General features: G+C 41.1%; 1 protein-coding gene across 6 annotated transcripts in view; it reads left to right on the forward strand.

Annotated features, from left to right (window-relative positions):
- The window catches only part of FMN1 (formin 1), a 420196-nt gene that overhangs the window by 375197 nt on the left and 18175 nt on the right, over nt 1–26824 (forward strand). For all 6 annotated transcript variants that reach the window (XM_072738177.1, XM_072738178.1, XM_072738176.1 and 3 more), the window contains 2 exons: nt 7794–7845; nt 12724–12873. In XM_072738177.1, coding sequence (XP_072594278.1) covers nt 7794–7845; nt 12724–12873 — 202 coding nt within the window. The remainder of the gene's footprint in view (nt 1–7793; nt 7846–12723; nt 12874–26824) is intronic.

Here is a 26824-nt window from a genome sequence, read left to right on the forward strand (position 1 = left end):
TGTTGGCTCCATTGGTGAAAGCATTTTTTTCTCCTGGAAAGTGCACGACAGGGTGATTTCCTAAGAAATGAAAAATGACTGCCATGTTCACATCAGACGGATAGCACGCAAAGTGCAGTACAGTCCTTTTGTTTCCTTGTTAGCATCACCTGGCTCCTCTATTTGTAGAGCTGTAATAAAAACAGCTTCTTTACTGTGTGTCCTGTTGGTTTATACCAACCATGTCAGGTCCATAAACCATGGTATATTAAAGTGTAATAGACTGTGTAAAGAATACTGGGAAGATATTCCAACCTTTATCCCTTGCCCTCATTCCACACTTTACTGCCTCCCAGATGGGTATCCATAAATATGACTTAATTATGTTTAGCATAAAACCTCCACTTTCTTTGAAAAGTGATGTCCTTCTTTGGCCACTTTCAGTGCATGAATATCACCCTCTTGAGGATAAAACCTTGAAAATTTCGGTACATTTAGATGGCAAGTATTTATAGTCCAAATATTTTCTGGAAGTGTCATCTTATTTATAAAAACATTACATTTCTCATAATACTTTTAAAAATTGCAGTCTGATACAGACAAACTCAAGGATCAATGTTTTTTGTATCCGTGATCTATGATTCTAAATAAGATCTGGATGGAAATCCATTCTCTCTTGCTGTGTGATTCTATTGGACTCGCTTCTAATTTGTTGAAAAAAGAAAACAAAGATCAGAAATTGCTGTGGGAGGAAATGGGCTCTGATCCCCCAGTAGGGAGGTAATGAGCAGGGACTATGATCTGCTAGTGTGGGTCCCTTCCTGTCACTTCATTCACCTGTCAAATAAGAGGAGTGCCTGCTAGTTTGTTAAAGTTGAGGCACACAGATTTTGAAATTCCTTTATGAAATAGATTTTTAGGGGGCACCTGGGTGACTCAGTTGGTTAAGCATCAGGTCATGACCTCAGGATCCTGGGATCAAGCCCCAAAGCAGGCTCTCTGCTCAGCAGGGAGTCAGCTTCTCCCTCTCCTTTTATGCTCTCTTTCTCTTTCTCTCTCTCAAATAAATAAACCCTATAAAATAAGTTTAAAAAAAAGAAGTAGATTTCGGTTGCTGCCCTCAAGAAGCACCAAGTCTAGTAGGAAAAGCAGACTGCCAGTAAATGATGTCCGTACTGTGCCCCCACATATGTGAACACAGTGTGGAACTGTACAGAAAAAGCAGCTCACCACTCAGTGAAGGAAAGGCACGTGTAGAGGTCTTCATGAAAGATGTAATGTTAAAGCTTGGCTTTTGAAGGAAGAAAAGATGTTTCCAGTGAGGCTGTTTGGGAGGAGAAGGCAAGAAGGAGGAGGAATGCAAAGCAGAAGAAACAGTGGTTCCCAAGAAGAAAGGTGCAAGAAAACAGGTTGGGTGACAAGAACAGTGAGGAGTCCCCTTGACAGGAGCATGGCACATGTAGCAGGAAGTAACAGGAGCCAGGCTGTTTAAGGGCTTACTGTGTAATGTGAGTGTACCTCATCCTGGATAGAGAGGAAGCTCCTGAACACGTAAGCACAGCAGCGGCGTAATCCAGTTTGCCATTTAGGTTGGCAATTCAGCTGCAATGCGGAGAACTGAGTTTCCTATGTCATGCAAGGAACCCATTATAGATCACAGAGCCGAGAGCTTAGAGCAGGAGTCTTTGCTCTCAGAAAACTACCTTTTTGAAGTAGATCCCTACGTCATTGTCTTTCCCTGAGTATATGAGAGGTGATTCAGTTCATCCGGTCAAAGATTGTAATTCAATAATGATGAAGTGGGAAAAAAAATCATAAGCTCCTCATACCTACCCCCTTGACTCTCGGGTAAATTTTCAAAATTATCAATCAGTTTCTGTCTTTTTCCTGAGGCTTAAATAAAATAAAATGGGCTTAAGCAGCAAATATAATGACTTTAGGTCCAACATAGAAACCACCCTCCTAGAGACAAGCCTTAGGTGCCATGGTAAAGACATCGGTTTTGGAAGTGAAATGGGAGAACAGTGAGGATCAGAGCAGAGGACACCTGATCTGACTCGAAAATGATCACATGCAAAACTATCCTATACTGAGGGTGATTGTAGTCATTCTTAAGAAAGAAAGGAAATTTGAAATTTTGTATTACTCATTCCAAAATCAGACAGGTGGAATAATGACTACTAGCATTTGCTTCTAGCCGATCAAATAATAAATGGCTGTCAGTTTTGAGTTCTTAGGGTACGTTAGTCACTATGTTGATCTCTCATGTTCAGTAGCTCCAAGGGTCACAACCAGCTTGCAGGATAGATCTTATTATTCTAGTGTAACGGGTAAGGCTCAGAGGAGTTAAGTGACTTCCCCAAGGTCTTTCAGTTAATAAGTGACAGAGCACAAAGTCAACTCAGGCCTGCCCAACACAAAGCCCAAGTTCTTTCCACTATGCTACACTTGCATATAATTTTGTTGGAATTGCCATCCCGCTGGAAGCTTGAACCCCCAGCAGTCTCAACATGACATGGGGCCACCAGAGGCCAACTCAAGAGATTCTGATGCAAGCAAGCATTGGCCCCTCTTCATGTAGCCTTCATATTTCCATGCACATAGTCATTATCATCTTCATTTTGCAGAGATGGAAACCAAAATGTGAGACTTATCCTGACACTTATGTGGCAGAGATGGGCTTAAAAGTTGGAATTATCCATCCTGAGTTCTGTCTCACTCGGTAGGCCACAGTACTATGGAATTTCACACTGGTTATTATGGGGTGTCTTTTTGATAACTAATGAGACAATGGTGATCAAATGAACTAGGAAACAATATTCCAAGGTATTAAAGCTTTACACAAAAGCAAATAGTCTTTATTCAGAAAGGCTGCATTAAATAAAATCCACATAAATACCTCTTAAACAAATAAATATCTTCCATAGAAGGCATGTTGCTTTCTGCCTGCGACATAGAATTATGAAAAATAAACATTGTTCTTTAATGGAGAAAGTTGAAGCTCAAGAAAAGCAACACAGTTCTACCAATTACAGAGGAATTATAGTATGCGTAGGTAGGTCACTGAGCACACTTGCCACTCACCTTTCTCCAAGGACATCCAGAAGTTCACCATCATCACAGTGTGTCCACAGCCTTAAGAAAGACGTTTGGAAGACAGAATTGATGTTGAGAGAAGCTTCTCACTTTTAGTACTCTGATTTGTTTTCCTTATTGCTTTTACTATCTGAAAAAGTGAGACTGTCCGGTCATCATCCTAAGCAACTACTTTACAACTCAGATTTGGAAAACCATTGTATTTAACTCATTGCAGACAATGAGACAGCCTCTTGTGCCAGAAAGAGAAGAGAGCAAGGCTGGGGATGCCTGTTATTTTCTCCTTTTACTTCCTTTGGTGCCATGTCAGTCTCTGACGACTCATCCAAATTTACTCTTCTAAGAAGCCTACCCAGCCCCCACCATACCCATATACAATGTAAGCTAAAAAGGAAGCACCTGGGGCACCTGGGTGGCTCAGTTGGTTAAGTGTCTGCCCTTGGCTCAAGGCATGATCCCAGGATCCTGGTATTGAGCCCTGTGTCAGGCTCCCTGCTCAGTAGGGAGTCTACTTCTCCTTCTGCCCCTCTCCCTACTAGTGTTTGCTTGCACTCTCTCAAATAAATAAAATCTAAAGAAGAAGAAGAAGAACAACAACAACAACAACAACCGCCTAAATACTAATGTCCATGGGGTTTTGTAGAATAGAAGACTAAGTAAATCCCATACATACATTCAGGGCCACTGCTAGTCAAAGCTGTAGGGTAAAGACAATTTACACCTGAGACTTGTCATCTTCAGTTTAGACATTGTCTCCCTTTTGGATCCTTGGCACCTCTGTAGCATGCTGTGGGGGCCTGGCACCCTAATTCAGTAATCCATAGTAATCTCCAATAGGCAACAAGCCGTGCTCTGGAAATTTTTGTTGCTATCCATTACCAAAAATTACTTACACTGGATCTTTTTCTCTCCAGTTTAATTGTCTGTCTTCCCCAACTGGAATGAAAGTTCTGTGGGGACCTTTGTTTTCTCCACTGGGGTATCCCAAGCACCCAGAATAGGGTCTGGTACATGGAACAGAAGACCAAACCCACCTATGTCATTATGTCTGTTGATACTAATTGCTTAAGTCAGAGCTTGCAGAACCTGATATGGTCAACAGAAATGTTCTCTTTGTCCTATAGAGCATCTGGAAAAAAAATGTTTTTCAGTTGAGAACATCCATTTAAAAATCTTAGCTTCTCTGAAAAAGGAGGAAGATCTGATAACAATGGCAAATGCTTTCCCTCCCCTACATGGGGTACGGCCTTCCCATTTTCCTAACACAGCCTGTCAGCTTCCCTACACTGAGACTCTTGGTCCCAATGTTGAGAAGCAAGGGATAGAGTTTTAGAATATTAGGATTCTTATACTTGGCCTACAGTTGCCTTAGTGGCTGGTGATACTAGGATTTGTTTTTTTTTTTTTTTTTTTTTTTTTTTTAATCTTTTTTTTTTTTTTTTTTTTAATTTTTATTTATTTATGATAGGAACACAGTGAGAGAGAGAGGCAGAGACACAGGCAGAGGGAGAAGCAAGCTCCATGCACCGGGAGCCCGACGTGGGATTCGATCCCGGATCTCCAGGATCGCGCCCTGGGCCAAAGGCAGGCGCCAAACCGCTGCGCCACCCCGGGATCCCGATACTAGGATTTGAATTTGTGACTCCAGTCTTTAAACATTTTCTTTCCAAGTAATGTGTTTTTGTTATGCTTAGAGCACTTTAAAGACTTAAAGTGTATAATGACATGGTTGGAAATGTCACATATTTTGCTGGGAGAAATCTTTTAGGCTGATAGAGCTTCCAGGTCACACCATGGAAGTGGCTGCCTTTTCTGTCTATACACAGGCTCCTTGCTTAGAAAAAATCAAGGTCTCTAGGTTCTTCTCATTTTCCCAAAGGTTCTTTCCCTGCCCCCAGACCCTCAGAAGTTCTGCAGTATGCATTGGGCCTCTTGGAAACCCTTATTTTTACATTTTGCATGCTAGTTTTTTTCCAAATAACCACATTTAGAGAGCTATTCGAAAATCTTATTGAATGCTTAATTCCATGTAGAAAGGGTATCTGTTGTCAGTGAATTTATATGCAAAGACAGCTGGGCTACGATCTACTTATGGCCTGGAAGTAGCCAGTTAGAAACCACCTGGTGACAGAGAACAGCAGAGGTGCTCCAGGAAGATCACTCAGGCCTCAAAGGAATTTTTCCTTGTGTTTGGCCATGCACATAGTTAAGAACCACTGGCTAAGAACAAACTACTTGTTTGTCTCACATTTTGGAGGACTCGGAAGTCTAGGAGAGACAAAAGTCACTTATCTGTGTCTGACCGGCTAAGAATGAGACTAATTCACAGAGACTCCTACTAGGAGGATGGGGGGGTGGAAATCATACTGCAAAAGATGACCATAACTATCATCTTACCTAAGATGGCATAGTTATCAAAGCAGAATCATTTTAATATTTAAAAAAGTCGGGGATCCCCGGTGGCTCAGCGGTTTAGTGCCTGCCTTTGGCCCAGGTCATGATCTTGTAGTCCCAGGATTGAGTCCCACATCGGGCTCCCTGCATGGAGCCTGCTTCTCAGTCTGCCTGTCTCTCTCTCTCTCCCTCTCATGAATAAATAAATAAGACCTTTTTTTTTTAAAGTCATTTTTGTTCACTAACATTTGCTGGACTTTAAGGTATACAACATTAGCCTGACATTCTTGTTTAGTCTATGTTTGTATTCTGAGTATCAAGTGCTATGTTTAGGGAATCTAGTATCTTTCTTTTTAAGGGATATTTGTCCAGTATATGCATTTTCAGCTAAAATAAGTTATTTAATATATAGGCACTCCTACCATGTTTAAGGCTCAGCAGAAAACAATCTAGATAAAGTTGCTTCTCTCCTTGAGCTTACATTCAATTGTCATATAATGAATGCTTGAGAAAACAAATTATCTGCCAGGCAGATAGAGGCTGGGCAGGGAAAAGGTAAGGTGCAGAGGTTGAGAGAGTTGGGGGAGGGGACAGGGATGTGCAGAAAGGGGTGGTTTTTACTTAGTGAAGTCAGAGAGTGTGATGTTTGAGCTGAGACCTGAATACAGTAAGGGGGCCAGTCATGCATAGACTGTTGGGCAAAGTGTCCCAGGGCAGAGAGGCAGCAAGTGCAGAGGACCGTCCCAGCCCCCTCACCCAGTGTGCATGTTCAGTGTGCTCAAGCATCAGCAAACTGGCAGAGAGACTGAAAAGGAATGAGCCTGGGAAAAGAGAAAGTGACATCACAGAGGAGCCAGCAAGCAGACCTGCGAGGCCTAATGGGACATTGTGAAGATGTTAGAGGTTATATCAAGAGTGATGACCAGATTTGGAAGGTTTTGAGCAGGGTATAACTTGATAAAATTGACATTTTAAAATCAATGATGATAAGGTACTGATAATACCTTTCATGTCATTTATTGGTCGATCATGTATTACATGACAAGCACTTGATGTGTTGTCAATCATTCAATCTCTATAACAGCTGTATGAGGTAGTCACTGGGGCTATTCTTATAGGACAGATGAGTCAATAACTGCAGTTGGTCATGAGTTGACCACAGTCACACAGGTAGTACACGGCAGAGCTAAGCTTAATAAAATAGTGCTATTTTAAAATCCTTTAATATCTTTCACAAGGTATCTTTCATGAACATCAGAGGCCCTAATAGATATGACTGATTGTCTTTTCCTGTTCATTTTATATCACTGTAGCCTTAAATGAAAGGAGCCTCAAGACTTACATAGAAAATGATTTAACTATTTTTCTAAACATTTTTAAAATGAATAAGTTTTATTTTCATATATTAAACATTTTCTGATTAGAGAGATATGTAAAACCACCACCCAAAAACGAAACCTCCTAAATAAATAGTTCCTAAGGAACACTGGTTCTTAATCTATAAATTCAGAGTTATGTGGATTTCCTTAGTAGTCTTAAATATATTTTTTTTCAAAGCATTTAAAGATAGTATTCTGAGAGAGGAGACCATAGGCTTCCCCCAGACCTCCAAAGGAGCCTCTGGGTGTAGAGACAGTGTGTGCAAGTGTTCCAGTGAATTTGTTGGAATCTGAGCAGAACTGCTATAAATGGTACTGGGTTTCTGATGTTTGGGGAGAAGTGGGGAGAGTGCCAAGTACGCACCAAAGCTCCCAAAAAGGCCAGCTGTAGCTGGGGTGACTACATGTACCAATCTGGTCAGGATTGTTCCAATTTATGTTATTGTCCAGGTGTATTATTAGCTGTCACCTTCTTTCATTCTCAGAAGTGTCCCACTGAGAACACTAAATTATATGGCCCCCATTAGCCACAGCTATTCTCATGAAAGCAAGGGTGGTAGATGTAACCATTTGAGAACTATCTCCAGGACATGTGGTAGGGGCTGCCAACCCCTGAATTCAGAATTATTTTGATAATACATGGGTGTAATAGAGTAGAAGATTGCACAAAAGATATGGTGGAAGAGAATGCTGTTTTAATAATAATAATTTCTGGGGGATCCCTGGGTGGCTCAGCGGTTTAGCACCTGCCTTGGGCCCAGGGCACGATCCTGGAGTCCCAGGATCGAGTCCCGCGTCGGGCTCCTGGCACAGAGCCTGCTTCTCCCTCTGCCTGTGTCTGTGCCTCTCTCTCTCTCTCTCTCTCTCTCTCTCTCTGTCTATCATGAATAAATAAATAATCCTTAAATAGCAACAATAATAATAATAATAATTTCTCTTTCACAGCCAAAAAAGAGCATAAAATGGAAGAAAGTCACTTGGAGAATGCACAGAAAAGGTAAGTGGCTCTGAGTTGGCCTTAGTCTTTTTGGGGGGCTAGCTGTCCCTTTTTATTATTGTTATGTTTAAGTGCAGTCATACCAGAAAGCCATCACCATTATCTATCTTCAGAACTCCAAATGGAACTCTGTACCCATTAAATCATAACTCCCCTGTCTTGTTCTCCCACCCTGGCTCCTGGTAACCATTATTCTACTTCCCATCTCTGTGACTTTGACTACACTAAATACCTCACGTAGGTAGAATCAAGATAACATTTTTCATTTTATGACTGGCTTATTTTACTTAGCATGGTGTCTTATGAGCCATTCTTTTGGCCCCATTTTTTGAGACTATATATCCTTGAGCAATCAAGATTCATAGGGAGCTCAAGACTTGGAAATATTTCTTCTCAAAGAGTACAGAAGCAGTCAGAAGTGATTGACGTGCATTGCGTCATGGCACTGTCTGCATCTCCTCCATTTCTCTGATCCTGAACCACTTTATGGAAGTAAGGAACAATGTGATCCTTCTTAGCCTTACAACAAGAGTAAACCAATTATTCCAAACGCCTAAGCAACTTATTACGTCTCTCCTCAGATCTGAGAGGATTCTATAGACATGGGGCAAGTGGGGAGGAGGGACTGACCTCCAACTATGAAAAGTGCCTCAGAAATTGGAAGAGACCTCAGAAGTCTTCTGTTCTACCCTTCACCTACTCCAGGCCTCCTCTTTGCTCTTCTTGCTCTTAACTGACAGCAGAAAGGAACCACCCACTTCACCCAGTAATCAGTGGCTCTGGTCCCTGGCAGAGATTTTTGGTTTTGCCACCTGACCAGATTAGTCAGCTTGGCTATGCCTCCCTCTTAAAAAGGGATGAGTGAGAATATACTGAGCCATTCTCATTTTCAGCACAGAGATCCAAGATAGATTTTGCTGGTGCCGATTCTAAAAGTACTAGAAAATTAAATGAGCAGTAGGCAGAGGAAATAGCCTACAAGGAAAATGAGCTTTACAAATGCATGAAGAGAGGAGTTCATTAGGTGCAAATGAACAAACTCTAGAAACAAACCGTTTCCTCCTGCCTAGCCACAATTTCCAAGAGTTCTGAGAGCCTACGGACAGTGCTGTCGTCTCTGCCTCGACAGGCGCCAACATCTTGCCCCGCTTCCAACCGCCAAATTAAAATGCAGATGAAAGGGACGTGAAGGCCAATCCTGCATTTTGCTAAACGCAGCCATGTTCTTGAGTCATGACTATCATGCAAGCATGATCATCTTTGAAACCCCCAAAGCAATGACATGACTATGTTTTTAGATTTCTGTGCCCCTTGATTGGACTTAAACCTCTATTAAGTTTTCCTTTCCTCCATGTGTAAAATGAATATCTCTGTGTTGCAGAAAACAGCATGTTCAGAAGAGGCCATCAACAAGGGTACATTGGTGTCAGGCCAAACAGAAATTTGGTTTCCAGGGTGGATGTCAAATGTCTAATATTTCTTCAAGATTCTTGCTTCAGGGGGCACCTGGTTGGCTCTGTGGTTGAGCGTCTGCCTTTGGCTCAGGGCGTGATCCTGGGGTCCTGGGATTGAGTCCCATATCGGGCTCCTCGTGGGGAGCCTGCTGCTCCCTCTGCTTGTGTCTCTGCCTCTTTCTCTGTGTCTCTTGGGGATAAATAAAATCTTAAAAAAAAAAAAGAAGAAATTCTTGCTTCAAGAAAAGGGGGCCCACCTCAGAGGGGCCGAAGCTGCTGCTGTGCATTAGCTATGCTGAGGGGGATCATAAATTTTAGTTGTCAGCGTTTTCCGTGACTTTGTGGTGCAGGTAGTATAGCTTTCATGTCATACATGAAATACGTTAGATCCCATCTTTAATGTAGTAACCACAGTTGTTTGCTTGCACTCTTTAAGGAGGCTGGTGGTCAGTGTTGCAATATTCGTGTGAGATTTAGTAAATTTTTCTGTTTTATTCTCAAGAGAAACCATTTACTCTGAGGTCAAGGCATGTTTGCTTTTCCTCAGCAGTTTGTACAGGCATGCATGTAAAACAGTAAGTAAATGTGTTCTGCTTTGGCGTCTCAACACTGTAAAAGAGCTCACGTTGCCATGGGCGCTTTGATATCATCGTTATCTGTGCTTTCAAAATATGTAGCGGAATTAAAAAGATAGGACTCAGATAAGGAATTAGAGCAGAGAGAAAAAGAACAGAGTGAAGTCAAGAAGTTTACGAAATGTAATGTATGATTAGAAATCAGTCTTTCCACAGTTGAAAGCTGTTTTAGAGTTGTCTGCTGGCAAATAGACATCTTGAATGACTGCATTGTCCATTGGAAAAGATTATCCTGGCTGTTAAATAGCAATAGTTTCAGGAGGACAGTAGTGCAGTAGGCGGTCATAGGTTCATATTCAAGCCTTTAGCTTTTCCTTGAACAAAGGGATAACTCTGAAGTCAAAAGAGGCATATCCTCAGAGCAACTTCCTCTTTGTCAAAGTTGCAGAGTGCCAAAGCCAGGCCATCCCCCGGGAATTTGTTTGCTCCAGTTCTTCTGTGGAGGAGCTTGCTTTCTTAGTTTCTAAAACACATGGGGGGGGGGGGCGGGGAGAAAAGTGCTGAAATTCAGTATTTCCTTTAGTTTCTGCCCCTTTGGAGGGTTAGCAAGCCAGACCTCACAAACCCCCAGAGTGAGAGGTGATGAAGGTACATGTTTAGCTCCAGTTTAGGCTGGGAAAAATGAGGTCTCTAGATGATGACATGCTTTTCAGAAGCTCCATGATAACCCACCAAACAGCACCTGCATTCTGTGAAATAATACTAGTATTGGCAGCATCTTGAACTCCAGATACTGCCAGGGGTGCTGGGATGATCCATGAGGCACAGTGACTGGGATTTCTGTACTCTTCACTATATTCTGCTGGAAAATAATTTTCTCCTCTGAACACTAATAGGGAAAGACTTTCTCTTTTCTATTAATGCACAAAGAAATATGCTTCTGTTTCAAAGGTGACCATAAAGAAGAGAAAAAACGATGATGATATGCCTTGCTGGGGGGTGATGCCAGGAGGGCAGCTGTGTCTAAAGTAGAAATGGAAAAAAAAAGAGAGAGAAGAGGGTTTTTTTTTTAGATGCCTGTGTCAATGAGCATGAGCAACAGAAGGGTGGAGTGGGAAAAGCACTTCACTTAGAATCGGGGATCTCAGGTGGTAGGCCCAACTCTGCCAACGAATAAAGTCATTTAATCTTTCCAGCTCTCTGTTTTCTCATCTCTAAATTGAGAGCGTCAGAAAAGTTCTCCTATACATCCCTTCCAGTTCTAAAGCTCCATGACTCTATAAGAAATTCACGTCCTGTTCCTAGAGGTCACATAACTCTCTACTTGCATATTTCCATTCCACAGTCAATATAATTTTCATTTTGAATGAAATAAAAGTATATGCTATAGAGCATATATTTGGTTGTATCAGCGTTTTGACTGCCACGGAGTTAAGAGTCACCTTTGGCAGGGAAGTGGGCATTGCGACTTTCTTCCATTCCTGGTTTTGTTCCAAATTATGTATGTTTGGAATTATAAGAGAGTCCCTTAAGAAATTACTGCAGTTATTGCCTTTCTCCACTTATGCACTTCCAGTCTTTTAATAACTGGGAGCCAAAATTCCCTGGCCAGTAGTTTTAATTTGCATTAAAAACAGATTTATTATTTACAGAAGCACAAAGAATTTATGGGACTCAGAGCTGCAGCTCCAGCTTGGATCTCACCTAATCATAGCCATGGAATCAATTAACAGTTCATCTGTGAAATGTGATAAAATCTTATGAGATACATATTGCCCAATAACTGAGAAGGAGATGAAAGTATTCTCCATAATAGTAACGGGGCTTCAGGATTTTACAATTACCATTGAAGAGAGCTCCATTAGAAACTCAGTATTCAGGATGGCCACAAAAAACATACTGTGTCTGAACAGATGATAGAGCACCGCGTAGTAAACCTAGCCAGCCATTCCTGCTTTGATTAGTTTCCAACACCCTAGAAGAAGGGGACCATTTATTTAAGTGTTCTTGCTCATGGCAAATGAGCTTGTGAGGCTTTGGGTGGGTGGAGGTTGGGGGGGGGGGGGGACTAAGTGCAGAGCTATAAATTGCTACAAAGCTAGTGCCTCCAAGAAGGGCTGCCTGGGAGGCCCGGTGTGCAATGAGTCTGGTGTGCAATGAGCTTCTGAGGGGTAGGTCAGGGGATTCGGAGTGATGGCTGAGAATCAGCTTTGGGAAACCCAGACCCTTTTCTGACCGATTAGAGATCATCTTTCCAAGATCAAAGACGGTTTTTCATCCAAACCTGGCCCTGCCTTCAGTTATATCTCCTTTGATACATCGGTGGTTTGCATTCTTGTATCATATCAAGTCTTAAGCTGTAACCTTCTTAGAGATCATACATTCTAAGTCTTACTTCACCCTTGAGAAAATGGAGTCTGGTGCTAAGTGATTGACCCAAGATTACAAAGCCAGAGGATGCCAGAATAAGGATAGAATAGCTCCTTGATTTTTCTAGGAAGCACTCAACAGATTAATCTCTTCCCCGTGGGCCGCCTAACTGACCACTGCTACCGCTGCAGAATCGGTATGTCATCCTTACATGCCCACGCAATCATGACACACAAAATGAAGAGCTGGTAAATGATGTGGATTTGAGGTGGAGAACAAATACAGCGCTTTACTGGCATAGCCCCCTGGCATTGGACATGATCATTTTCATATACATAAAATGTGGCCAGGAGTGTCAGGGAGTTTTAGGGGATGAATATGGGGAAAATGCCCCCCAGCATCCCCACTCTGAGGGTGTGAACAGTTTCTCACTCCCTACATCACTCTGTTTTGTTTTTTTTCCCCCCTACCTGTTGCAGTTTTGAAACAACAGTAGGATATTTTGGGATGAAGCCAAAGTCTGGTGAGAAGGAGATCACACCCAACTATGTGTTTATGGTGTGGTACGAGTTTTGCAGTGACTTCAAGACCATCTGGAAGCGGGAGAGTAAAGCTCTATCTAAAGAAAGGTAAGGTTCCAGCAGAGGCATCAGTACCTGTTCAGGAGGCAAGGAACTGCCTCACCAAGGGAGCACATTTCACACGCAGCCGTATTTTCTTTCAGATCAAGTGGACATTGAGGATAGACTCCTGCCTGGGGGCTCCCAGGGAGATCTGGGGAGATCCAGGGAGGTGTGCTATCCACACTAGCAGATAGCTCACGTGGTCTGCTAAGTTGCATGTTCTTCACCCCTTCCAATTACAAGCCAGTAAATGAAAGGGGAGCAGCGCTAATTTGCAACAGATTGCTTCACTGTGTATTTTCACTTGGGCCAAGGCTAAATGAGGCCGCCTCAGTGTTGTAGACACTACAGACAAATAAAAGTGAATGCTTTTCCCATTAATACACTCAACTTGCATCAAAAGGAAATCTCTGAGACTCAGGCCACACTTAACACAGCGCTGAAGCCCCGCTCTGGATTTACAGCGCCACTTCTGACTCCTCGTATCCTGCTGAGGACATCAAACTGCTTGCCGCTCAGCCTCATTGCAGCCTCCTGAGTTTATTAGCTAGTGGTAGAAGGAAAATCTCGACTCTGAATATAGGAAGAGAGAGAGGGAAAGAGAGAGAGAGAGAGAGAGAGAGAGTGTGTGTGTGTGTGTGTGTGTTCATTCTGCTTAGAAAGAGACTAAATTGGGCCCTGCTTATCAGAAAGAAAAAAAAAGCACTTCTACTTGACCGCTGTTTTGGTCAGGTTGCCACCATGCTACGAAGGGTGTCCTGCATTTAAACTTCAGAAAGTTTTGCTATATATACTGCTGCTGCGGAACAGATGCATGAGAGTGTCATTCAAAGTGGAGTAAGAGGGGATCCCTGGGTGGCTCAGTGGTTTGGCGCCTGCCTTCGGCCCAGGGCTTGATCCTGGAGACCCGGGATCAGGTCCCACATCAGGCTCCCTGAATGGAGCCTGCTTCTCCCTCTGCCTGTGTCTCTGACTCTCTTTCTGTCTCTGTCTCTCATGAATGAATGAATGAATGAATGAATGAATGAATAAATAAATCTTTAAAAAAAAGTGGTGTAGGAGGAGGCAAAGATTTCTACAAATTAAGGGAAATAGTTTATCTAATTACAGCATCTATATCTCACTTAAACATTGAGACCTGGAATTCCATAATTGAGTATTTTTTTCTTTGTAATCAGAGAAGAGACATGTACATAATATATCTATACACACACATGCACACACACGTACAATCACTAATATGTTTTGCCATACAAAGCTATTTTTAAAGGGATCAGGTTTAGAGATTTTTGACTCAGTATTACTGACTCTCTAAATATTTTCTCAGAGAACTTTTTCAAAAGACTGCTTTCTTTCTGAGGCAAAGACCTTTAAAAATGCTTATCAGCATCTCTCTCCACCATGACTTCTTTGAAAACGTGGGGATTAAAGTGAGTATATCCATTATATAGACAAAAGGAAGCAAAGAAATAGTTGTGACATTGGTGAGAAAATAGATTATTAATGTGGAGGGGAAAAAAAACCCTAAAATTCTTGGCACCCGACTTCTTGGTCTTGCCCCACAGTTGCTTATTTGGCCTTTGCAGCTAACCTATGCTCCTGTGAAACAGATGCTGCTCTGTTAGCCCCGTAGGAAAGTGGCAGGACCAAGTTCCTGGCCCTGTCACGGGGGGCAGCGCTCCAGGCAGCTCTCCGAACCCACACCTGAGAGTCACACAATCCAGCAGCGTGTGCTGAATGGACAGCCTGTACTTAGGATCTTGTGCCTCAGATTTTGAACAGAATTCGGACACGTAGGAGGCTCAGTGGTTAAACATCTGCCCTCAGTTCAGGTCATGATCCTAGGGTGCTGGGATTGAGTCCCGCCAACGGGCTCCCTGCTTAGTGGGGAGCCTGCTTCTTCCTCTCCTTCTGCTCCTGCTCTCTCACTCTCTCTCAAATAAGTAAATAAAATCTATTTTATAAAAAAAGATTTTGAGCATAATCCTTAGCTAATTTGTCTTTATAGTGGAGCCCTAAAAAAAATGGTCAAAAAAAAAAAGGGAGAGAGAGAGAGTAATTAATCGCTTTTTATTTTCATAATCTGGATGAGAAGAGGAAAGCTGACAGGATTCTGCTGAATGCATGCTGCCCAGGGTGGGTGAAGATGGACATGAGTGGGCCTTACAGCCCCAGGACTGTGGAGGAGGGAGCTGAGACCCCTGTCTACTTGGCTCTCTCCTGCCTCCAGATGCTACTGAGCACCATGGCCAGCTAGTCCATGACAAAGTCGTCCTAAACTGGTGAATATCTGCTTTGGTGCTCAAAGCTTAATAAATGTTTGTGGGCTGAATGAATGAAAAAAAAATTTTTTTTGAAAAAAATTTGAAATATTGAACTGTAGTCCAAATTAAGGAGTTTTCCCCCATCACAGAAGTTAGAGCAAATTCACTGTGAGTCTGAAGTGGCAGGGGGATCCACCCGTCCTCAAAGTTCCTTTCCCTCCTGGCCACCGCATGTCCAGCACTGCTTCCTGGGTGCAGCTGGTGAATTGCCTGCTTCACACTCTGTAAACCAACACCTTCCAAGGGTCATGACTTCACAGGACCCTTCTCAGTCCTCCCCATTTAGCGATTGCAGGGGTCTCTCCTGGTTATACAAACGGATTCATATCCAGTGTTTTCTTGTGATGTGAGGATTTTTTTTTCATCTCTACCTGCTAAGGATTTTAGCTTTTAAATTGTTGGAATCACATGTATCATTATGCTAAAATAAGCAAATTAACTTGAATTCTTCTAGTAGAATTACATGGGAAACAGCACGATCACTTTGTCTTGAAATCATGGTCAATATTATATTTTTTTATTACACTTTTCCAAGAAATCCCAATAAGACTAAATATCAGGAGGTAACATAATACAAAGACATCTTCAAAAGGAAATTCAAAACCAAAACCAATAATAATATTTTCGAAGGTGTAAATTCACTTCCAAATGAAATGTTGATGACCACTTTAGGCCAACTTGTAATCAGTTCTTGGAGGTGGAGAATATTTACTCTTGTTCTGTTTAATGTGGTTTCCATCGATATACATTAGCTTGATGCAAAGTCAAAATGGATGCAGCTTCGTAACAGGATGGCAAGCAATTGCCCTTCATAAAACCCAGAATAATATCGAAACACACAAATGACTGTACAGAAACACTGGATGTTTCTGTACCTTATGAGCAAATAATAAATGGTACCATCAAGTTTGTGTCAGGATACAATTCTGTTTTTGAGTAGAGGAGACATAATATTTCACTAGGGATATGACTTATCTGCAGATAAGTAGATCAATAGAAGAGCAAACCACTATATGATGGTATATTAATGTCATTACATTGTCGTTGTCATTTAAACCAATATTAAGCAAAATAGCAACTTCTTTTTCATCCAGGCACAAATCCAGAATGCCCACTCCCTAGGCCTTCAGTTGCTGGCCCACCCAGTCCTCATGCTGTCCCAAATTCTGGAACTTATCCCTGCAGTAAAGTGTACCAGGCCCCTCTTTTACCCCTTCTGATTACAGGCAGTGCTCAGTAGTGCAAAAAAGACCCCTAGATAGAGCATTGAAAATCAGCATTTTTATGCCAATAATTTGCTATGTGATCTTGGGCCAGTTGCTTTTTGTCTGAGGGACACAATTGTCACATCTGTTAAATATACATATTGGGATGCTCTCTTCTAGCTAGAAATCTCTAATGAATCTTGAAACTACTTGTCTAATATTCTGAGAAACAATGTGTTCCATTTCCGAGAAAATGCCTCCCACCCTTGCCCTTCAGCTCATTAGGAACTGTATTGGAAGGCATTTCTAGCCAAGGTGTGGCAGTGAGCTGGGGAGAGATTTGAGGGCAGGGAGAATTTTCCTTGCCCTCTTGGTTGGCAAATGTACATGGCCAACTTGCCTCGTGCCCTGAGCTCTTCCCCTACAATAGTAATATTGGTCTGGGAGACACCATATTTTTAAAAAGTGTGCACAGAAAAATGTTTTCCTCTGCTCATGTGTATCTAACATTGCATTTGGTAGATTATTAGGTTCATCAGAATTTTTACTCTCAGAGGCAGCTTTGCCTCATTTTACCTTTTCATGTACTTTTGTGTTTGTGCCTCCTGATATCCAAAAGCTCAATGAATTTTTTAGCACATATTTCTTCCACCTAGTAAATCAACAGATTATCCAAGTATATGCATAATTACAAGGAGGTAACCTAATTTTTGCTACTTTTATTGACTACTCTCTACTCATTTTCTGATTTTTCTTTTTATTTTTTCTGTTTAGTTACTCTGGGATATAGGACCCTTTCTTATGAAATGTTTTACTACTTAGAATATCTTAAGACTGTTCCCCACACATGCACACACAGGGGCCACAAACCACTATGACCCACAAAAAGAACTATGAATTTGCAAAAAGGTAAAGAAGCCTTGGTGGATTCATGACTCCAGGAATAAACTCTTGGCAAATAATTCGCTCTGAGCCAAAGCAAACTTTAAAAGTGCTGTTTAAAAAAACACATAATGGGTAAGTAATGAGTGAATAAGGAGTTTGGTGAATTTTATGAAAAATGCAAATAAATCTCATTATACACATAGCTATAATTTACACTATGGGGGAATGGGTGATCACTTTCTAATTTTTAGTTCAGCTGACAACAGGGTTTCTGTCCTAAGTATATTACTTGCAGCTATTATGGTTAATTATGTAATTGCCATACTCTTAGCAGATGGTTCAGAGCTGTTGTGGGCTTATCCCAAAAGCTGTCTTCACAGCGCTCTGCTGCTCAGGTCACTTTAGGCCCAGGAGTTGGAAACTTAGAGAGGCCATCCCTCAGCTCACAAAGGAGCCATTGGTCTCAGCATAGATGTTGCAGAAATTCTTCTCTTTATATGATAGTTTTTCCTGGAAAAAGTTCCATAACCTAAAATTTTTATTTATAGAATTATGCTTTCCTACTGACATGCATAGTTGGTCGTTACAGTAGTAACTTGTAACAAGTTAACTTTCTCTTCCCTAGCCCTCTGTTGTATGGTCAGATGGTTTATGTACACTTACCTGCTAAGAAGCTTCGTATTTTGAAGGACTTCTTTAATAATACAAATAATCACCCCCTAATAAACTGGCAAAATTTTGAATTTTTCTAAGTCATATTTGAAGATAGTTCTGTACAAATACACAAATAGTAAATGTCCCAGTGAGCTGACTTATAAACAGAATTGTCGTAACCATGAAGAATAAAAGCTGCTTATTTCCCAAGTGGTAAATTTAAAACTATTTCTTCAGAATATTCCATGAATAAGGAGAGGAGGTGGGTGGTAGACTTAGAAATGGTAACAAGTATGGGAGCATTGATTTGAAAAAAAATGAAAACACTCTTTTGACCCTCTGCCCTCTAGAAAACTATCATTTCTTTCTTTTCCCCTATAGCTTATTAAAGGAAAAGGTTTTGTTCATTTTCTTACTTTTTTTACTTGTTGGCACACTTTCACTTTTTCCTATATCAATAGGGATAAAGCCTCAGCTCCCATAGCAAAGGACAAAACCACTGTTGCTTGAATAAGGAAAATTTATTTTCCTTTTGCATAAAAATCTTTGAAGGCAACCACTCCTCCTCCATCTCTTTCATTAGCTCCTCATTTTCTTTTCTTCCTCAAGAGCAAACCTTTCCTAAGATCCAGATGTCAGTATTCCTCTTTTCTGCTTGGTTCCCTCTCCCCAGCTAGCCCCAACTAGTTTCATAGCTTCCTCTCCTAGCTCTGCCAACCCCTCCTACATCTTCTGTCCCAGAACCAAGCCCTGTGTTCCCTGTCCTGGACCGAAATCTCCTGCTGAACACTAACCATTCCCACAGGATGCTCAGCCTTCATCTGCAATTCAGTAAGTCCCCTCTCGTACCCGATGCCTGCTCCTCTTGGGTTCCTAATCCTTTGCCTCTCTCACTATCCTCCTCCTAGCAGCTGAAGGCAGGCTGCAAGCCTGAATCATCCTCACTCCATGAGATCATTTTCCACCTATTGCTGACCTCTTGGTTTTGCCTCCTCAGTGGTTATTCTTCTGTACCTTGTTTTCACAGTGGCTCTGCCCCCGTTCAGGATCTCAGGTCTCACCTAGACTATTGGAACACCCTTCTCTTCTATGTGTTTCCTGTTTCCTCCCTAATGTCCCTTAATATTATGTCCAATTCTCTTCCTAAAACAGAAGTTAGATCATATCTATTTCTTTAAACAGATCCTATGGTTTTCTATTACTGACAAAGGTAAGAGAATTGGCCATGATAGGCATTGTGTGTCCTTACAACAGCCTTGAGAAGAGGGCGTATTTCTATTCTGTACAGAAGCACAGAAGAGAGTGAATTAATTGCCAGCATCACAGTTATACTAGAAAGCAACAGAATGGGCATGAAAGATGGAGGTCCTCTTTGACCCTTAAGCTTGTGCTCTTTAAAAAAAAAAAAAAAAAAAAAAGATTGATTGATTGATTGATTTTAGAAAGAGAGAGCAGGAGGGAGGGGCAGTGGCAGAGGGAGAGAATCTCAGACTCCCTGCTAAGTGCACAGCTTGACATGGGGCTCAGTCTCACCACCCTGAGATCATGACCGGAGCCAAAATCAAGAGTTGTATGATTTTGAGCCACTTGGGTGCCCCAAGCTTGAACTCTTTCAGGTATTCCATATTCTCTTTAATACTAGAGCATGAGCCTTCAGCAACTTGTTCTTAATTCACTTTCCAACCTCATTTCCTGCGTACCCACCCTGATGATTGACTGTTCCTCATATGTGCACATTCTTGCCTTGTGTTCTCATTGGATAATTTCTTTACACTGTATTGTCCCCAGTTATTTCCTCTTGGTTTAAAAATTTAGTCATTTGTTAAGGGCTACCTCCAAAACCAGCCTTTCTAGAAAGCTTCTGAAATGTCTCTCAGTAGAAAAACTACCACTTCCTCTCATCTCTTACCCTGTTTTGTTTTGTTTTTGTTTTTTAACATCATTTAGAATTTAATTCATTCCAACTTGTTACTTTAGTGGTTTCCGTGTCTTTTCCCACTTCTAGACCATAAACCCATTACTTGTATGTATTCTTTGGTACATTCTCCAGCACAGAGCCTAATAATTGTTTATTGACATAGAAGAGACTTTACAACATAGTACAATGTGATAGTAAGTGAGCATTGAAGATTTGGGATGGTGTAAGAATTTGGGGGAGGAAGTGATGCCAGAGAAATGTGGAAATTAGGGAGGACTTTAGGAAGATGTCAGGACCACACTGAGCAGAAAATTGTAGAGGGGATTGAGAAGCCAGTGGAAGAATGTTGCAGATCCGCTGTCCTAAATCTGCTAGGTCCTTCAAATCACCTGGAGAACTTTGTAAAAAAGCAAATCGATATACTACATCAGAATCCCAGTGGGGTGGAGCCCAGCAATCTACAGTTTTAGGGAGTGTCAGGTTGACATCCCCAGAATGAGAGCAGAGCAGAAACTCATTCTCTATTTGGTTGCCCCAATCAATGTCATCCCTTACATAAATATGTGCGGTGAGCTTTGGAAGAGGGAGAGAGAAGGACTGCTCCCTTATTGGGTTCTATGTTGATTTTTACTATGTTCAGCCAAGTTCAGAAACTGCTAGACTTAGGTGATCTTGAAGGTATATTCCAAGCCTGAAATCCTGTGATTTTAGGTAGAAAATGAGCTGGGCATTGACAGAGCAGATGAATTAAACTGCTTAGAGAGGAAAGGGATAAGGACATTCTCAGAAGGAGCATGGCAAAGGCCTGGACTTCAGTCTCATTGACCATTTTGAAGGAATCACACAGCATGATTTCTGGGGCCAGCCTAAAGTGCCATCTTTTCTGTGTGTCCTCTGGGTACTCAGTCCACCTCTGCCTCTCATGTATGTGCACTTTGCATTCCCATAATGCAGATTCATAGCACATAATCAGCTTGATTTAAACACATACTCTTAAAATATCTATTACATCTTTAATGCTGTGCAAGTTATGAGACCCTATTCTGAAAAGATTTGATCTACAGATTGCATGTTGCCTCCTTCATGAAGTATTCCCCAATCTCTGAGTTATCTTTTTTCCACAACTCTGGGCGAGGGGGGGGGTGTCACCATCCCTTCAATTTTGGCATTAGTGACTTCTTTTTCATTCGTTTAGTTATAGACACTTTATCCCTTAAATAAATTGTGAGCCCTAGAAGACAAGGGCAATGTCTCAGGCTTCTTTGTTTTCTCTCTAGCACCTTGTATTTCCTTATACATAGTAGGTGCTCAACTAATATCCGTTAAATAAGCAATCCCTGTGTTTTCTTTGCCATGTTGAAATTGATTACAGGATTTGCTGTCTGCTATTGGTAGATGAGATATCTTATTTATTTGGATTTTGGTAATAGAATGCCCCAAATATATATCCCAGTTGGGTTGCTTTTGCCCAAGCATCTCAAATCTTCGTAGCTTTGTTAAAGAGGAGATAGATATGTTCAGAACAAGAAAGATTAGTTAATGGGGTAAGACAATCACCTTCTCTGTTCTTGACTATATTACTTTCAATTTATCTTTAAAAAAAAAAAAAAAAAGCTGGAAAAAACAAGGAAGTGAAGATCCTTGGGGTTCATGGTTGTGCCAAGCCTCCAACCTTTTGGAGCTCAAGTAAGAACCTGAGAGAGCATCTGTCTGCACTCTTTTTCCCTGGCTTGGCAGACAGCAATGGAAACCCACAGTAAATCTCCTTCATTCAGCTAGAATCTATCTAAATTGCTTATCCATGGGACTCCTGACAGCTCTTGCCTTGGGCATAGAATAGATGGAATAGGGGGCCTGCCTGGCTAGGATGATTTGAGGAGCGCCAGAACAGCTACCTGCTGCACACAATCTTCCCGTTTCGTCACCCTTTTTATTTCAGCCACTGGTGCAAACAGGCTCCAATCAGTTCTAGTTTTTGGTGAGATTTGGTTGATGGTATAGGTTCCAAAACCAAAAGCAGGGGAGTTGGCATCTACAAGCACATGCATGTCTTCATTATCAGGATTGGAAAGGTCTTCCAAAGACTAACTGTGCATTGCAATTAAACTTGCAGATTTATGACACAGAGTTGGCTTCGATTTGCAAGCTGTCTCCCAGATGCCCCTCCCTGAACAAGGAAACACAGTGCTGTTACCTTTCACTCTGCACCTACATCGCTGGGGTGGCTCGGGGTGCTTCCTTGACCAAGTGCAGAGTGATGGGCTTTAACTGCTCATGCATTCCAGGGCAAGTCCAGAGACCCCCCCACACACACACTTCCACTCCCCTGTGGCCTGGGGGAGAAGCTCTGCAAACGGAAGCAGCCTTTGTTCTTCAATTAATCATTTGAAGTCAGAGTATGTTTGGGTACTTCAAGTGATAGCCCACAAACACTGTGAAGTGGCTGATTCTGTAGCTGGTGAAATTCAGTCTCTAAGAGGACTTCCTTCATTGTAAGTAGAAAAATATCTTAGGAATGAGGTAGGGAAAAATTGTCAAACTTAGGAAGGAGAACTGATGGGCTAATTTATCATAGGATAACTTTTAGGGACTAAATTCTAATGTGTAAGGAGCTCAGTCTTTTTAGTCAAAGACCTGTACTACTTTCCTGCTGGTCTGTCTTACCACGGCCACTGGTGAGACTGACCTGAGGAGCCTGGGGGTGAAGGGATAGTCAGGGTCAAAGGTCAGACTCTGAAGAAAGAATGGGCATAGAAAAGTGTGTTGGCCTCCCTGAGATAAATGATTTTGGGGTTACCCATTATTTCCTACTGTCTATTGCTTTCTTCTCTGAGTTTTATTTTCTTACCCTTTGGAAGCATTCCACATACACTAGTCAATAGTGTTTTCATCAGCTGCTGCAGTGAGGAAGAAATTTCCCTTTGCACTGACGAGTTAATGAGTTTGGTCTTGGTGTTGTTTGTTTTTTACTTCAAGAGTGAAGAGTGACTACTTATTTCATTGACTTTCATAAATATTATCCATGTGTGATAATTATACCAAGAATTCAGTAATACCTAGTAAGGGAATATTGTCAAAGTGGCAAGAAATGAGGGAGCTTTCCACAGCCCCTGGCAGGTCTCCACGATTACACTTACTTATTGAGAACCAAAGCTGGACATTAGCCCCTTTCCCCCTGGTTGTTGAGAAACCATGTGAGGACAGTACTTTTTTAGAGACTTGAGGAATATCAGAATATCAAAAGACTTGCACAAACGCCACAGAGTACACAGAGCCTGACTTCTGATGTCCAGGCTATTAGGCACTGACTGGAAGGCTAGCCTGATAGGATAGCTGTGTCCTTCTATAAGCACATTAAACACAACCCCTGTGATGTTAATGCTGACTATCCTGCAGGGAATCCTTATGAGGAAAATACCAGGATGTTACCTTCTCCATCCAAAGTGCCGTAAGTTATGTGGTATTGGCTTCCTTAAGCAACAAAGCCATTTCCACACCTCCCTCAAAGACCATGTAGTATTCTTTGTTCCTTGGCCTGATGCTGCTTTGTTCAAGACTGCAAGGAGATCATGGCACAGGAGTATACAGCCAGTTGGTATTTCATCTTTGTCCCTTCTTACACCCTTTCCCTGACTTTTTCTCCTGAAGAGAGACCATAAAAATATCATTTGGTTATAGAAAAAGCTGTTCCTAATGATGATTGGAAAAACCAACCCACATTGGGTAGCCAGACTGGCAAATTATTTATTTTCTAAGTGTGATCGTCAGTAGGTGCCAACACCTACCTTCTCCATCCCACAAAACTTTATCCACCATTCAGAGGGCCCTAGGCCAGAATATACTAGGCCATTGAGAAAGGCATGTTTTTCTCATGTTCCTTCATTGATCATGTCCTTCCGTGTATTTCAGGATAGCCACCAGAATGAAGAGTTCTTAAATATTATAGAGTCTGGTTCACATGGCCTTAAATTTTCAGACAAGTCTAGTGAGATAATAGTTTGGACCTTCAGCTTTTATTAATCCTGCATTTTGGGAACTCAACTTGAGTGTTCCCTATGCTATGCTGATTCAGAGGCCCATTTCTATATACATTGGTGCATGGAACCTGCCTTGTTACCTTTCTGGACTATTTTGACCTTCTGTCTCTAGTGATGAGTGATATTAGGTCTTTCTTGAACAGGTTCACATTACAGCTGGTCAGATTTTGTGCTTTTACCAACTTGAATTTCATGAACTGTATTCCCTGCAATGTTTTTTTTTTTTCTTTGCCTTTATCCACCAATGTTTCTAATGCTATTGCCTTTGAATGTATTCAGTGAAGGTGCATGCTTGGTCTGGTCATGCTATAATTGGTGTTTTGGGTCCCACAGTACAGGATAGCTGACAGAGCTTCCTCTTTGAAGCTCCTGGCACTATAGGCAGAAACTCTGCTTCCATACCCCTGAAGTCACTTGCTTGGTCCTATTATCTATACTTCAAAAGCAAGTGACTTATTGCCATATGCCTTATGTCAAAATCTAGTGATATTACTAGATTATATATTTTGATTTGCTGATATGAATTGGTCACTGTCATTTAAGAGAACTTCTAACTATCACCAATACGTATTTAAAACAGAATAATATTTTGTGGGGGCCATTTATTTACTCTTTTGTCTTCATTTTCTAAAAGACTTTATATTTTTAGCATAGTTTTAGATTTACAGCAAAATTGAGAGACGTACAGAGATTTTCCATATGCCCTTTGTTCCTCCCCAGACATACATAGTCCCCCATTATCAACATCACTCATCAGAATGGCACTTTCCTTTTAATCAAAGTTTTTTTTTAACTAAAGATTTCCCATTGTAATCCAAAAGAAATCAGTGATAACAGTCAAATCATGTAAATTTTAACCTGTATTTAAGCAAAGTCATCAATTTTTTAAAGCCTTTATTTTTTAGAAGACTTTTAGATTCACAGCAAAAGTGGAAGTGCAGAGATTTCCCACAATTCCCTGCATCCACACATATACAGCCTCTCCGATTATCAGTGTTCCTCATTGGAGAGTCCATTTTTTACAACTGATGAATCTGCATTTACACATTATAATTACCCAGAGTCCATTGTTTACTATTGGGTCCGCCGTTGGTTTACTTTCTATGGATTTGGATAACTGTATAATGACATATATCCATCATTATATCATACAGAGTATTTTCACTGCCCTAAAAATCTTCTGTGTTCCATCTCTTCATCCTTCCCCCTCTCCACTCCTGGAAACCACTGAACCTTTACTGTCTCTATAGTTTTGCTTTTCCAGAACATTTACTCATTTTTTAAAGATTTATTTGTTTGAGAGAGAGAAAGAGCATGAGTGGGAGGAGCAGAGGAAGGAGAGAGAGACTCAAGCAGACTGCACAATGAGCATGAAGCCCAATGCAGGGCTCAATCCCACAACCCTGAGATCATGACCTGAGCTAAAATCAAGAATTGGATGCTTAACCGTCTGTGCCACCCAGGCACCCCAACATTTATTCATTTTTAAACACGAAAATTAACCCCATTGTTTAGAGTATACACCACAACCTGAACCATTATGAGATCAATTATATCGAGATACCAATTAATTGCTTGCATGACTTTTTTAATTAAAAATATGACCTACCCCAAAAAACAAATAATCCAGTTTAAAAAAAGGGCAGAAGATGTGAATAGATATTTTCCCTAAGAAGACCTACAGATGGCTAATAGACAGATGGAAAGATGCTCAATGTCACTCATCAGGGAAATAAAAATCAAACCTATAATGAGATATCACTTCACACCTATCAGAGTAGCTAAAATTAACAACACAGGAAACAGCAAGTATCGGTGAGGGTGAGGAGAAAGGGGAACCCTTCTACACTGTTGCTGGTGGGAATGCAAACTGGTTCAGACACTCTGGAGAACAGTATGGAAGGTCCTCAAAAAGTTAAAAAAGAAAAGTATCCTACAATCCATCAATTGCACTAGTAGGTATTTACCCAAAGGAAACAAAAATGCTGATTTGAAGGATATCTCAACCCGATATTTATAGCAGAATTATCAACAATAGCCAGACCATGGAAAGAGCCCAAGTGACCAACAACTGATGAATAGATAAAGATGTGGACTATTACTCAGCCAAAAAAAAAGAAAAAAAAAAAAAAGAATGAAATCTTACCATTTGCAACGTTGATGGAGCTGGAGAGTAGTATGCTAAGCGAAATAAGTTGGCCAGAGAAAGACAAATACCACATGATTTCACTTCTATGTGGAATTTAAGAAACAAAACAAATGAACATGAGGTGAAAAAAGGAAAGGCAAATCAAGAAACAGACCCTTAACTATAGAGAACAAACTGATGGTTACCAGAGGGGAGGTGAGAGGAGAGATGGGTTAAATGGGTGATAGGGATTACGGAGGGCACTTATGATGAGCACTGGGTGTTGTATGTAGGTGACAAATCACTAAATTCTACACTTGAAACTGAAAAATAAGATAATAAAATTATCTCTTTTTTAAAAGAATTTATTCATGAGAGACACAGAGAGAGGCAGAGACATAGGCAGAGGGAGAAGCAGGCTCTATGCAGGGAGCCCGATATGGGACTGGATGACCTAAGCCAATGGCAGGTGCTCAACCACTGAGCCACCGAGGCATCCCGATAATAAAATCATCTTTCAAATAAAAAGAAAAGTATGTGTATATATGTATATATGTATGTGTATATATACATACACATACACACACATATATTTATATATACACACACACTCCTAGCCTCATACTTTTTATTCAAAAGATGATAAGTTGACAGTCTTATTACAATTCAGTTATTTGGAATGGGAAAGAAAGAAAAAGGGCAAGAGCAGATGATTTAAAACATACACACACATACAAATACCCCAAACAAAACAATAGAACATTAATTGCAATCACAGAATTAAACTGGGAGGAACATTAGGCAGA

The sequence above is a fragment of the Vulpes vulpes genome, chromosome 15 (assembly GCF_048418805.1).
Source record: "Vulpes vulpes isolate BD-2025 chromosome 15, VulVul3, whole genome shotgun sequence".
Classification (NCBI taxonomy): Eukaryota; Metazoa; Chordata; class Mammalia; order Carnivora; family Canidae; genus Vulpes; species Vulpes vulpes.